The 14,028-nt window shown below is 37.2% G+C and overlaps 1 protein-coding gene across 3 annotated transcripts in view; it reads left to right on the forward strand.

The window, feature by feature from the left end:
• The window catches only part of LOC113669091 (centrosome-associated protein 350), a 41,895-nt gene that overhangs the window by 1,129 nt on the left and 26,738 nt on the right, over nt 1-14,028 (forward strand). For 2 of the 3 annotated variants that reach the window (XM_089203893.1, XM_089203895.1), the window contains exons 3-23: nt 675-902; nt 1,504-1,876; nt 1,993-2,073; nt 2,771-2,926; nt 3,109-3,243; nt 4,085-4,435; nt 4,885-5,040; nt 5,384-5,494; nt 5,971-6,032; nt 6,312-6,410; nt 6,569-6,718; nt 7,209-7,248; nt 7,384-7,623; nt 7,958-8,032; nt 8,685-8,900; nt 9,324-9,367; nt 9,730-10,026; nt 10,522-10,588; nt 11,158-11,230; nt 12,346-12,407; nt 13,096-13,337. In XM_089203893.1, coding sequence (XP_089060019.1) covers nt 675-902; nt 1,504-1,876; nt 1,993-2,073; nt 2,771-2,926; nt 3,109-3,243; nt 4,085-4,435; nt 4,885-5,040; nt 5,384-5,494; nt 5,971-6,032; nt 6,312-6,410; nt 6,569-6,718; nt 7,209-7,248; nt 7,384-7,623; nt 7,958-8,032; nt 8,685-8,900; nt 9,324-9,367; nt 9,730-10,026; nt 10,522-10,588; nt 11,158-11,230; nt 12,346-12,407; nt 13,096-13,337 — 3,258 coding nt within the window. The remainder of the gene's footprint in view (nt 1-674; nt 903-1,503; nt 1,877-1,992; nt 2,074-2,770; nt 2,927-3,108; nt 3,244-4,084; nt 4,436-4,884; nt 5,041-5,383; nt 5,495-5,970; nt 6,033-6,311; nt 6,411-6,568; nt 6,719-7,208; nt 7,249-7,383; nt 7,624-7,957; nt 8,033-8,684; nt 8,901-9,323; nt 9,368-9,729; nt 10,027-10,521; nt 10,589-11,157; nt 11,231-12,345; nt 12,408-13,095; nt 13,338-14,028) is intronic. The other variant, XM_089203894.1, reaches the window with a different exon arrangement.

A 14,028-nucleotide genomic window follows, 5' to 3' on the forward strand; every position in this document is an offset into this window, starting at 1 on the left:
AATTTTCAAACCTTACTTCCCCTACAATAAGTATTTTGAAATTTAATTCAATATGAGAGAGCATTTAGTGGTTACAGGAAAAAGGAAATATTTGTTTGTTCATTAAGTCGTACTAGAGAACACTAAAAAAAAAACCTCCCATGCAGCAAACAGTAAGCTGTTCATAAACATCTTTTTTATGCACATTGCAAAATATGTGAAGGATAATAACCCCTATTTGGTGAAAAGATGCATGTATATTTGTCCTTGGAGAGTACCTGTTTTTTGAAGCTCACAGTTTACCCAAGCTTCTCTCTTGCAAAGATGTGTGCATTTTGAAACTGGTGGTGCCCATAGACAACTATTCATGCCAAATATAGGCTATTGTTACTAAGAGTTTTGGTGATCACAGATATACAATATTAGGGCCCTGTATTTCTAGCCAATATTTAGAATGAGCTCTAGATATCATGAATATATATCTCATTAGACCTTTTAGTGCACACTAGTATCTCTGAGTGTTTTTGTTTGAGTTGTGCCATATTTTGACAAGCCGGTAGAGTCACTACTCACCAAAAGTCTGATCAGTTGTTTTTTATCCAACTGCATTATTTGTACTCTACTTAGTGCTGTTGGATAATAAACAATGATTGTGCATTTTTTATGTTTATGAAATTATCAATTGTTTTAAACAGCTCCAAGCTGCGGAAGCAAGAATTAATGAAGCAAATGCTGGTCTCGGTTCTGGAGTGGAGGATAATGATGAGCCCCTACAAGAAGTATTTTCTGAGACACAGAGATATGGACGGGTGTCCAGATATGAACTGCGACCAGGTCGATATGAACAAGGTGCACGACCTGCAACTGTTTTTGAAGAGGATCGCACCAACTTGCCTGTGAGAAGATCACCTGAGTTTTCATTAGTAAGGAAACAGTTTATATGCGTGATATTTTGGGTCATTGACCAAATAATTGATACAGATAAATTCAAATGGCTTGCATGTTTATATTATTACCAGATTTACAAGGTTGTTGCTAAGCCCCAGCTCTTGGCAAAATTTTCTACACGAAAAAATAGCAATGGCTGGCTGGACTTTTAAAATTGTAGCTGGCTCCCTTTCCTTCTTAGCAACAACCCTGGGTTTGATGAATGAGCAAGAGTAACTTTTTAAGGAGTGAAAAATCTCACAAACCAAAATGCTATAAGTTAGAATATGTTACCCTTTTTCAAATGCAAAACTCTGTCAATTTGTTAATCATCTACTCTCTAGCTCCTATGTTTTACTCACTTAGTTAAAACATTAGAAAATGCTATTTTCCTCTCTTGTTTTCTGTCTGTTGTGTGAAAAGAAAGTTAAAAAAGTAGTATACACCAGGAATTTCAGTCATCTTGAACCACAAAAATTTGCTCTGGCAAAACATAAAAGACTGCCAATCTGTGATGCGAGTCTCCTGCAAAGTTTTCATGCTAGGTACATATATCAATTGTTTGAGGCTATTTTGTTTCCATTGGCTGCTCCATAGAATGGGAACAGACAGGAGTCATCAGTCAGAGCACCAGCACCCACCTCTTTGCTATCTCCTCCGTCAAGGGATAGTCACCCTGCTGAGATTGGAAGCAGTACCGCCACAAGAAATCCACCAGCTGTCTTTCCTACATACCCCCAAATGACGGATGGTGTGGATCCTGTTTTGACAACAGCTTACTCGTCAATCTACAGGGCAAATGAGAAACCAATTCGTAGATCACCTGTCAGATTTCAAGGTCTTTCAACCATCCCTTCTTCCTCTAGCTTTGATGATTCATTGGAAGTTGGCAGTACAGCTAGACTGTCCAGGAGTGAAACTCGTCCAACATCCTCACTTGGACTCAGACCTGTAATAGCAAATAATTCAGGTATTCTAAGTTTCTCTTTCAAACTGTCATTAAGCTTGTCTCAATGGAATATATTTGTGTTTACCCTGATGACCTTGAGGGATCTTGATTAGTTTTTTATTAACTTCTGATTACAGATGCACTTGCAAGGTTGAAAGAGAGAATTAAACTACAGAAAGAACAAGCCTCAAGGCTTAGTCCAACTGATTCTATCACAGGTGAAGAAAATGCATCTTATTTATTAAATACTTAGCAGCATTTATAGCTTCATCAGTTATCTGTTTTTAAACCTGCCTGACATGTTACAGACCCGAAGGTGAATGACATGAGAATTTTATGTTACAGGGGAAGGGGGGAGGAAGTCTGCCAGCCACATATTTTGAAGGGGTGGCTACCATTCTTGAATGACTAGCTTTTTAAAAATCTCTAGAGAGCACTTTGTCCAAATTGCCACTCCTTATAACTTACAATGATATGTTCTGGTTTTTTTGAAAAACACCAATTACAGACTATGAAAATACAGTCATAATTAGCAACAATTTTAAAATTGTAAATTGTCATTAATGTTTGAAAAGGAATCATTCTACCATGGAAGGCAAGACTGCTTGGGTCTTGAATTTGTGAACAGGACTTTGAGCACATTGCCTCACGAGTTTGCAATAAAATCTCAAAAAGATCTGTGAAGAGGCTTGAGGCTGAGATGAACTGCTACATCAGATTAGCCTTAAACTGTGCTTTTCACAAATACTTGACAAATTTTGCTGCATATATGTATTTTGCAACTCCTTCAAAATTCTGGAAGGTCCCTTGGCCTGCTTCGTTGGAATAACCATCAAATGATCTTTTTCACATGAGCTTGAAAATTTTTATTAGATGTTCTTCCTTTTATTGATTACACCTCTATTTTATAAACAGGGATAAGCTCTGCAAATCCTTCTCCTCGAAGCTCAGAGGGCCCGTCTGTGGAGGTTGCAGCAGAGGAACCATGTATGAGGGATTTGGATGTTCCAATGAGACCTGCAATTTCCAAGAGAAAAGTAGCCTCTGCCCCTGCAGCACCTGCTTATAAAGGTAACCAGCTGAAATAATTAATTTGGTCTTTATGCATTGGTAGTAAAGGTCAACATTTTCTGCCAGTTGAGCTGATCAATGCTTTATGTTTTGAAAGCTTTTCCTTGATGATAATTAACCCAAGTGATGCAACATACCAACTTGAAATGTCTTGTCATAATTTACAAAAAATTCCTGATTAGGTTTCAGTGAGGTAGAATCAAAACCTGCAGTGTTATCTGAAGTTAACAGAAAGGTCAAAGCAAAGAGTTCAACAGTTGACAATGCAAGAACAAAGGCTGCCACCCAAAGGCCTCAAAAGCCATTGCAACAAAAAGGCAAGTTGTCCCACTTAATTCTTTGAGTTACCCATATATTAAAAAAAGTGGGCAATTTCTGCAAAGAGGGGCAGTTTTGTGCATGTCTGTGTGGGTGAGACTGAAGCAAAGTGAAGAAGTATCTTTGAAACTGGATTATAGATGCTATGACATGTGATTTTGCTCAGTTCAGGTATTTCAACCCTTTACACCCTTACATCAGTTTCCATCTTCTCCTTACTTTTCTTGTCACATATTTATTTTGGTACTGACAAGGAGAATTTTTTTCACCAATTAAAGCTTCCAAGCTGGCCAACAAACAGTGAAAAGCAACCATTTTCTTTGTTCTCATGTGTTAATGATTGATTCAGTAGTATTACTCTAAATGAAGTAAAATGCAATTTAATGGAGTTAACAACAAAGATCATTAGCGTTCTCCAGTAGTCGCCGGTTTTTGCATATGCATTTTCATTGGAATTCCATGTGCACTTCATTTGAGGCTTTCTTGCGTGTGCTTTGAGTGTGAACTTGCAGCATTGTTTGGAGTGGTAGCTCATCATCTAGGTAGGCAGTTTTCCCTATCTCTTCCTCCCTCTTTCCACTGTAGAAAGACGGGTGCCTGTTTCCCTTTCCTGTGTGGGGGCTTATGGCTGGGTTGCCAGGATTTGCCAGCCATGGGAGCAGTCTCCATCTAGGAGCTGGCTGCTGATAGTGGAAGTTCCTGGATGCCTCAGGCACTCAACCTTATTGTAACATTGCAGTTGTTAAAGCAAAAGTAGATCCTCATCACTCTTAGGGGTTAAGGTGTTAAGGTGTTAAGTCTTCAGAAGATACATGACTAATATGAAACATCTTTTCCCAGGACCTCCCAAGGTACAACGAGTCATTGCCCCTCGCCGCCCAACAGACGTTATAACAACATCATCATGGCGTACTGGCCAACAAACAGTGAAAAGGATTTTGGGTCCAGCAACCAAGAAGGCAAAAACTTCTGCCACCAGTCGACCCCAGTCAAGCAGTAGCCAAGATACAGACATATCAGAACCTAGGAGTCTAAATTTCCAGTTGAAAAATGATACTGGCAATAAAAGGAGTGGTGGTTACATGAATGGGGATTTAGGGGAGAGGAATGGCAGTGCAAGAAGTGATAATTCCAGAGAAGCATCTCCAGTTCATGAAGAGCAAGCAGTGAATGCAGGGAAGATGGACTCAGGTGAGATAAATCATACCTAGAATACCTTAACCTTTTTACTCCCTAGATCTCATTAGTAATTCTCCTTACTGTCTGCTATAAAATTCTTATGATGTTGGTTAAGAGAATTTGGTATTGGATAAACTCATTATCCCCTAATTTATATTTGTTCTTTATTCCCTGGTCTGATTGATATTGTAAGTTGATATTGTAAGGAGAAATTATGTCTTGGTCACTCCTGGGAGTGAAAGGGTTAAAAAAACAACAACAACAAAAAGAAAAACAGAAGATGCAATTGTTGTACTTTGGGACAACTACATTAATGTCCATACAGAAAAGGTTGTTGTTTTTTTATTTCACACTATTCTTTAGTTGATGAATTGTGAATTATTTTCATCTGAATGACCCTCATCAAATTCAAAAAAATTACTGAAGTGATTGAATCTGTAATTTCTTCCTTCTATTAACAGATTCTGAACTGTCCCAAAATTCTCCAGTTGCTACCAAGGAATTTGAAGCAGTTGGCCCTGATGAGGATATGAAAGATTTAAGAGGGAACAGAATTTTATCCACAGAGGCAAAAAATATTCTGTCTGACTTAGAACTTGATACTGATGATGAATCTGGTTAGTGTTTAAGTAGGAGGTTACTTTAATGAGATGATATACAAATAATATGTTCAGTTCTAAATGTCAGTCATGGGATTAGGTCATATGAACATTTGAGGTCTGTACTGAAAGTTATAGATCAACTTTTTTCTGCTTGGATTTACAATTCATGCGCAAGGTATGTTTTTGTATTTAGACCATATCTTTGTGTGGGTTAAACAAGGTTCTGTAACTTGCTGTAAACTCTGAGAAAATGAGGTTAGGAAGACTTTATTACACTTTTGTGTTCAAATAGGGAGGGAAAATTTATTGATAAAACTGGATATTTTCATTGTCTCAACTGGTTGTTGTGCTTCTTCAGACAAGGACGATGGTGATAAGGTTATTCCCAAGTTCAAACCCAAACAAACTCAAGTGAAGCAGTCATCAAAGGGAATTCAGAGAAAGAGACCATTGAGTGTAAAGCCACAAGGTTTGGATCAAGTTATATTTTTATGGAATTTCTAAAACTTATTTCATAACTTACTTTGGGAAAAAAATCAGAAAATTGTGCTTCTGATGTGACTCTTGAGGATGAAATTAGTAATTTAGTATTAACATGGTGACCTTGTCTGTTTACATTGAATTCTGTGGAATTTAGTTCTTCTGATTTTCAATAAAGGCATTTTCTATTTTCCTCAATTTTGATTTACGTCTGCTTACATTAAGAATCTTATCATTAATAATTCTTTTGACCAATTATTACCCATCAATAATAATATTATGTTACTTATGTCAATAGTATACATGCAATATTACTAGTAATCATGATACTAATTATAACTGTAATGATAATTATAATAGTGATTATTAGTAGTAGAGGTTATAATAAGAGTTACATGATGATGATAATAATAATAAAAATAATAATATCAAATAATAACTATTATTATTATAATGTATTTCTAGCTTCACAACAGCCAAGCTATCCTGCACAAAAGCAGAGACACTATGACACTGATGAAGTTAAGGTTAGGATACGAAATCTGTTCTGGAGAAAAAGAAATATTTTTTTTGGGATGGCTTACCTCCCCTCGATCAGTTTCTCATTTCTTTTAGGTATTGAAGGGTTTATTTCAAACTTACAATTTGCACCTTTAGTAAATCATGCGTTAAATATCAAATTTTGGTTTGATTACTCCCATGAATTTTTAGAAGATATTTTAATTTTGTGGATTATTTTATACTGAATTCCTAAACTCATTGTACACATGACAATGGAGTAATTTGAATTGCTGTGTTTTGAGCAGAAATACATGGCTAAAAAAATGGCTGAAAGAAAGGAAAAGTTGAAAGAAGACAGGCTTATGAAACAAAGGGCTGTGGAAGAAAAAAAGAAGAAGCTTGAGGTACACTGGGCTGTTAACTAATCTTAGATTTATTATAATTTATTTAAGTTTACTTTCATTATTATAATTATGATTTTTACTACTAACTTTTAACAGCTGTGTAATATTATTTTCTTTATTTAAAACAAATCCTTATGGGCTGATGCCTTTCTCTGCAGGAACTGTACAGTAGACAAAAAAAGAATCTTGGAAACAACCTTCATCGCAAAGACAAGAAATCTCTTGGGGAAACATATTCAAAAGGCCGCAGTGATTTCAGATCTATTATATACCCTTACAACCACCCATTCCAACAAGATGAAGTAGAGGTAAATAGCTTGTTAAATTTTCATCCAGTCCTCTTGACGGAGAAAAAGTTGACCAAGGTTCGCAGTTACTTGCAAGTTAATATATAACACAAAGTTGTACATGTATATATTCTTTCAAGTACAGAATGTATTTTTTGTAAGAATGCCATGGAACTTCATCAAAAGCTAAGAATTTGCAAAGAATTGCTGAATAACTCCATACTACTGACTGATGGTTAAATGCTAGAAAACAGATTGTAAAATACTTAGAGCCCACAGGCAGTTTATGAAAGTAAATATTTTATGTTGAAATACTATATTGTTCATGTACTGTATTGTATGGTTTAGTTAAGATCTAGAATTGAAGTCATGTGCTCGAAGGTATCAGAGTGAAATTGTAAAAAATTCTTTACTATCATTCTGTTTCGTGTACTTGAAGCCCAGTATGTCTCATGCATGGCTTGATGTTAAGTTATTTACATTGTTGCCTTCTTTTTTTCTTCCCTTTAAGTGTTACAGTGAAGATACTGGAGTCAGTGGGTCAGATAAAGGTACATATCAAAAAATAGGAGTCTAAATTATAGTTTATGTCAGTCTACCTTAACTCTTTAATCTATATGGCCCTGAAAAGTGTTTGTGGACAAATACATGTTGTACTCAAGGCTGTTGCTAATGTCATCTTGCAGAGAATCTTGACATTGCCTCCTTCAAAGGTCTTCCAAATTATTCCACATCCAGGGAGACACTTGGGGTGAATGGCAGAGACCACCACAGTTTATCTAGCTCATCATCTGTTCTAAGTGAAGATGGCAGCATTTCTCCAGAACCACACAGAGAGAGGAAGAGTCCAGTCCCAGGTGTAACTAGTGTATCTATTGGAACAAAGACCACTGATTTGAGACCTGAATATGTTGGCTTCCCTCAAGGTACATGTAAATGCATCGTTTGTCACGTGTAGAACCACAAACTGTTTCCCTTTCAATGATTTGCAGATTCAAGGTAAACAAAATCTCCAAACTTTATAGTGCTGGATAACAAAACTAAATTAACAAAAGGAATAAGGGTTAGCAGATAGCCTACATTCAGGGGGTTTCAAAGTTGGAGTTAGCCAGAAATGAGAATCTTACATTTATACTGTCATTAGGAGCTGGTAAATAATTTCTAGCACCATAAACTTTATTTATCAAAGAAAATTATCAATATCTATATAATTAATTTGTTTTAAAGTAAACCTGCAACATGATGTGTTTTTGACAACAGGTGAGTTTGAGCCTCGTTCTTCCAGCCCAAGTCAGCTGGCTGACAGACACAGACCAGGGGTTGTGTCTTCATCTGGTATGTCTGTAGTTTTACTGTGTTATACATATGTCTGTTCTTCTTTCATTTTTATGTTAAATTTTTGGTCTTCATTGGATGATTCGATCTCTCCATTGAATTTAAAAGAACACATTTTTACACTTCTTTTCTTGATAGGTCTAACATTGGTGTGGAAAGATTTTTTTTGTTTTGTTTTCAAATTTTAATACACGTAAATGAAAAATTTTGAAAATACAAGATACAAAATAACAATATAATAAAAAATGACACACATTATTGTACAAAATATATTTTTTTGTATTTGTATTGGGTGTGGAAAGATGGGAGCTTTTATGTGGGTGCCAGGATTTTGTCATGCTGAAAAATTTTGTCTATGCTGCAGAGATTCCCTTATAAATAGTAGCTGGTAAACTTTACACCTCTGAAAGAACTGTCATCTGGTTTCCACCTGGAATTGGAAATTATATGCATTATTGAAAAATTTAGCAAAGATTCCTCATATATTGCAATGATTTCAAGTGAAACATCTTGACTGAACAAGTTTTTAAAGAAGATGTGTGATTATTACTGGGAAACATTTTGTTTTTGTACTCACTTAACATAAAAAAATTACAAGTTTTTAAAGGAGTTTGTTATATAGAATAAAGTGACCCCTTGTCTTAATTTGCAGCAAGAAATGAGGAGGAAAGGCTTTCAAGTAGTCCTCCCAGAGAGGATAGAATTGCAGCAATAAAACAAACAGCTGCACAGCTCAAACAGCGACTGGCAACAGAAGCATTACGACTTGGTCTGAATCTGAACACCACTGCTTCTGAAGAAACAGCTGAGGAACAAGGAACCTTTACAACAGTTAGTGATCACACTGTGTTCAGGGGAGCACTCCCAGGTTTGTGTTTAACTCCCACAAGGGATTAAAATGTAACTTCTCCCTATCATATCCATACATTATCCAGCCAACAGGTAATGAGAATACTCAGACTTAACAGGTTAAAGTTGTTATCTTGATGTAACAAAAAATTCTCATGACTAACTTACAATGAAATGTGTACCGGTTGGAGGGGAGAATTGTCTATCAGATCTTAGGAGTTATAGGGTTAACAGTACTAGTAACTCCATTTTTGCAGCACCAGTATCATGTGTTTGTGTATGACATACATTGCAGAATCTGTTGCCTGAAAATTTGCGAGCACCTGGCACAGAGGGTGTGATGCAGTCTTCCATGAAATTTCTCCCATGACAAGTGCAAAGAAAGTTTAATTACAATATTTTGAATTCCAGTAAATTTATTTATTTGCCATCTTTGTTACAGGAGTTGGAAGTCTTCATGAACAAGCTGAACTGAACAACGAATTGGTAAAGTTTAGATAACTTTCTCTTTAAACACAGAAATACATGTAAATCTACAAACAAAATTATTTTAATATGTCAGTGAGATCAGGCACTAAGTTATGAAGGTGATGGTTTTATTATGGAAATACATATTTTATTTTGCCTTCTTTTGTGAAAGGATGGAAGAATAAAGGGGACAGTTTCTACTTAGAAACTGTTGTGGTATGTGGGTGAAAGAGTATAACAGGGTAATGTAGTATTATCAACTGAGTTGATAACGTAAATTGGCCACCGTAAAGAGTTTAAAAGCTGACGTTTTGAGCTTTAGCCCTTCATCAGAGCCAGCTAGCATCCTTAAACTTCTGCACCTCTCTCAATGTTAATAGGATTCCCGGACAAGTGCTGCAACAACAATCCAAGCGGCCTTTAGAGGTCACAGTGTTCGCCAGGGTCTAAACTGGAAACTTCCCTCTGGGCGCACTCTTAGGTCCACTGTCAGGCAAGGGCTACATCAGAGACCAGGAATCTCAGGTGCTGGGACGTCAGAGTCATCCCATTACTCCACAGCTTGGGACACTGTAGTTCCTAATGAGGACAAGAGTATCATATCTGACATCAGTGCCTCTTATAGCTCAGCGAGATCTACAGCGAAATCACCAACTCAAAGCTCAAAGTCCCTGAAGGTAAAGTGTTATGTTAGCAAAAGAGTGGTATGATAGAAGAATGGTCAAGGTTCCACTTTTCCGGAAAAAAAAAAAGGCAAAATTTTCCTGATTTGATGCTATTGCCACACCAATTGAACCCTATTGCTTCAAAAGGAGTGGACACTCTGGAAGATCATGACTGAGTTTTTTCTACATTACGCTGATTTTTAAAGTTGTGAATATTTAAAGAAAGAGATAAGTTTTGCTTGTTTAAAATTTGGTTCATTTAAGGTGATTAGCCACTGATCCAACATTTTTTGTTTTTTGAAAAACTGTAGACAGAAAACCATTCTTGTAAGTGAGTTGCTATTAAACATTAATAGCACAATTCCTTGATGTTATTGTATGTACATATACGTGCAATATACTGGTACATTTATTTATTGTTCAGACTCACCAGTAGTCTTGTCACTATGTGCAAATGTATTTGAAGTTCGTGTTGTTAGTATAATTATTTTCTTTTTCATCCTTCAGGACGATAGATCATCATGTGTTAAAAGCTCACCAACAAGTGAATCTCGAAGAAGAAAGCATACAACAGGTATTTTGTTGCTTACAAAAAACACCCCATCAGTACCTTTATGGTGGCTTAGAATTACATACAGCACACACCTATTTATAAGAAACGATTGTGTGTCTGTAAAAGTAAACAACTACACGCTACACAGGGATTTCAAAAGAGGCCAGTTACCCATGGTTTAATGCCACCTTTAACCCTTAAACCCTTACGAGTGACTAGCATCTAATTTCTCCTCACAACATCATCCCTGAATCACATACTAAGGTCATGAGAATATAGGAAATGATCCACAATTACAGGAGCTCTGGATCGCCAAGCTAATTCTCCTTGTCAGCACCTTTGGAAATGTATAGAGAACAGTATGGAGAATGTGCATATTGATGTTAGGGTGGAAAGGGTTAAGACATCTTTCCGCCGTCTTTTTAGCCTGCCAGCAGGCTGTCATGTTTTGGTTGTGCCTTCTGGCCCCTTTTCCAGGCACAACTGCCTGTTACACCATTGGCAGTTGCTTATGGAAAGAGTAATTTGAAACTCTGTGTTATGCAATTCTGGTAAGTGATTTGAATATTATTTACATCTCTGTTGTTCAGGACATGGGCCAAGGGAGGCAAAGGGGAAAAAGAAATCATCCACTCCTCCATGGAAAAGCAAAGGTGGTGACAGGTGTGTTGCATATGAGCAGTGTACTTTGTACCAGTTCATTCTCCAGCTATTTTTTTTGTCATCAATCGGTTTGGTTATTCCCACTCCTTTGTTATGTGAATAGACTAGCACTCTACTGAGTTTACTTATTCTGATTCGCTCCTGTGATTGAAGGGCTACTTTACGTTGAAGATTTCACCACTAACTGATTTTTGCGTACATGACCGTACATGGAATTTATTTGCACTTGTAGTAATATAGTCAACTGAAAAATTAAATTAATATGGCAAAGAAGGTTATTACACATGTCGATTTCGGTTGAAGCGACGGGAAAAATATTATACTTACAATTTGTGTTCCATATGCGGCTAGTAAGCTTCGAAGTGCGATCTGTGGTGACACTTTTGAAATGTAAGTTGCGTAACGAACTTCTAGGTTTTTAAATAATTAGTCACCTGATCTATTTTTGCCGCGTTGCGCTAAGATAATTAAATATTCACAAAAAAAATGACAAACGGCTTGAGAAATGCAAATCATATTCCCAGTCAGGTTATGCTGCAGAATCCAAGTAAAAACAGTGCGTGTTGTGGCCATTTGGCCTCTAAGACTTTACCTTTTGACTTTGAATATATGAAAATCATGTATATGAACTGTGGTTTAAGAAATGAATATGAAAGTGGTGTTTGCATTAATGAACACTACTTAAGCAGTAGTGAAAATGAGGCCTGAAAAAAAATTGATTCATCACTTCACGGGTTTATTACCAACCAACAAAATGACCAGCTCCTAATTGGCTTGTTAGCTCAGTTGGTAGAGCACTGAACTGGTATCGCAGAGGTCATAGGTTCAAATCCCGTACAGGGCTGAATTTTTTTTTCCAGGCCTTATTTTTACTACTGCTTAAGTAGTGTTCATTACTGCGAAGATCGCTTACATATTCACTTTACCTTTTGTTATCGTGCCTTTGTCTGCTTTGTTTTCAGTTTTCCTTCAGTAAGAAGAAGCTCTAAACAGTCTCCCCCTTTCCCTCCCCCCCCCCTCCCAAACGAAAAAAAAAATGTTTGAATTATGGTTATTCTACTTACCAACTGTAATTTGACACCTTCCGTTGATGTCGGATCTCTTTATGGTTCTAGCTTGAGTGTCATCAATATTTTTACCAGAAGAAATCCCCACTTGAAATTGCTTCCCAAAGAAGGTAAGAGTAGTATTAGTTTGCACACGCAGTATTATGCCCCTGGTAAAGATACAATGTCATGCGGAGACATCATTTGTCAAGACAACTTTTTGTTTGTTAGTTAATACATCTGTACGGTTGGACAGTGAGGTGGCCTAATGGTAGATGCATTAGACTTTTAGATAAAAAACAGTCTATAGTTAAGTGCAGGTTAAGTCCATTTTATGTTGTGCGGTTAAAATTAGCTCTCGCAGGGTATCTCTCCACTAATGAGTTGAAATATTGCACATTTGTAGGACAACCTGAAAAGTTTAGGGGAGGGGGGGGAGTGGAGGAGTGTAAGGAAGAAGCATTCCCCAATGGTATTAGCGATGCCCTTAATTTCTCAAAATTATCCTAACGCGTTGAATTACTAAGGATAGGAACCCAGGCTATCGTGAACGCTTTATCGTCTCGTCAAATTTCATGTTTCATGCGATGTGCACTCGAAACCCCGCGCAAGTTTTGAAGTTGAAAACGATTCACACATCGAAATCCGTTACTGGTAAACTATACATTCAATTTAACAGACTTTTCATCAGCGCTTGCGGTGGAATGAGGTGAAACAGACAGCTTAAGATGACAGAATAGCCGTAGGTTGCGTTCATCTACCGGCTCTTACTCACATCTCTGCTTGATGACTGGATCATGAATGTTTGTTTTGTCATAGATGAAAGTTTAGGGGAACATGGATCAGAAACACGAAGTCTTCTTGAAGAGACGCTGACAGATGACATGGTGGGGGAGACAGCTAGTCTGCTTGAGCCTCCTGCAGACCCAAATCAGTCTGGAGACCTGTTGGAACAGACACTGGTGGAGGAATCCCCCGATAAGAGTCACGCTCTTGATGATTATGACGATGATGACTTTACTGGGTCCTCCGGTGGCAGCACAAACAGAGGAAGTGGAAAGGTATTATATTTTCCTGTTTGGGGGAGCCCAAGTTGTTATAACTGTAAGAGTTTTAGGTCTAAAGCCTTTACACCTTAACATCAGTATGCATATTCTCCATACTGCTCTCCATGCATTTCTTAAGAAGCTGAGAAGGAGAATTTGTTTAACGATCAATAGCTTCTTTAGTTGGTGATCATTTCCTTTGTTCCCGTGACCCTAGTGTGTGATTCAGGGTTGATATTGTAAGGAGAAATTAGATGCTAGTCACCTTTAGGAATCAAAGGGTTGATGTGGACTGAATCAATTGTTGGAATTTTCTGCGTGCTTTTCAACTTTGTATGCTTTCTTTAAAATGCATCTTCAGGGCGTGAAATTGTGCCTAATACAGGCGCCAATGCGACTAAATTTTTCACTTTGGCGACCAAATCCTGAAAGTTAGTCGCCAAATTGGCGACTAGAACGTTTCAACATAACCTTACCAAGAGATATAGTGAATTAAAAAGACTTGCAAAGATAAATCCGCAGCAATCTTCCTCGTTAAGTTTGTTTCCAAAACGTAGCACATGCATCTCGATCGATAACTAGACGCCATCTTGGATTTAGATGAGCCTGAACGTTGTATGTCATCCATCCTAGTGTCCACTTTGCAGCACGTTAAAGAATCTTTTCCCTAACGTAATTTTGGAGGGTCTATCTAGAACGCTGACAG

Source organism: Pocillopora damicornis, chromosome 4 (genome assembly GCF_964200805.1).
Source record: "Pocillopora damicornis chromosome 4, jaPocDami1.2, whole genome shotgun sequence".
Lineage (NCBI taxonomy): Eukaryota > Metazoa > Cnidaria > Anthozoa > Scleractinia > Pocilloporidae > Pocillopora > Pocillopora damicornis.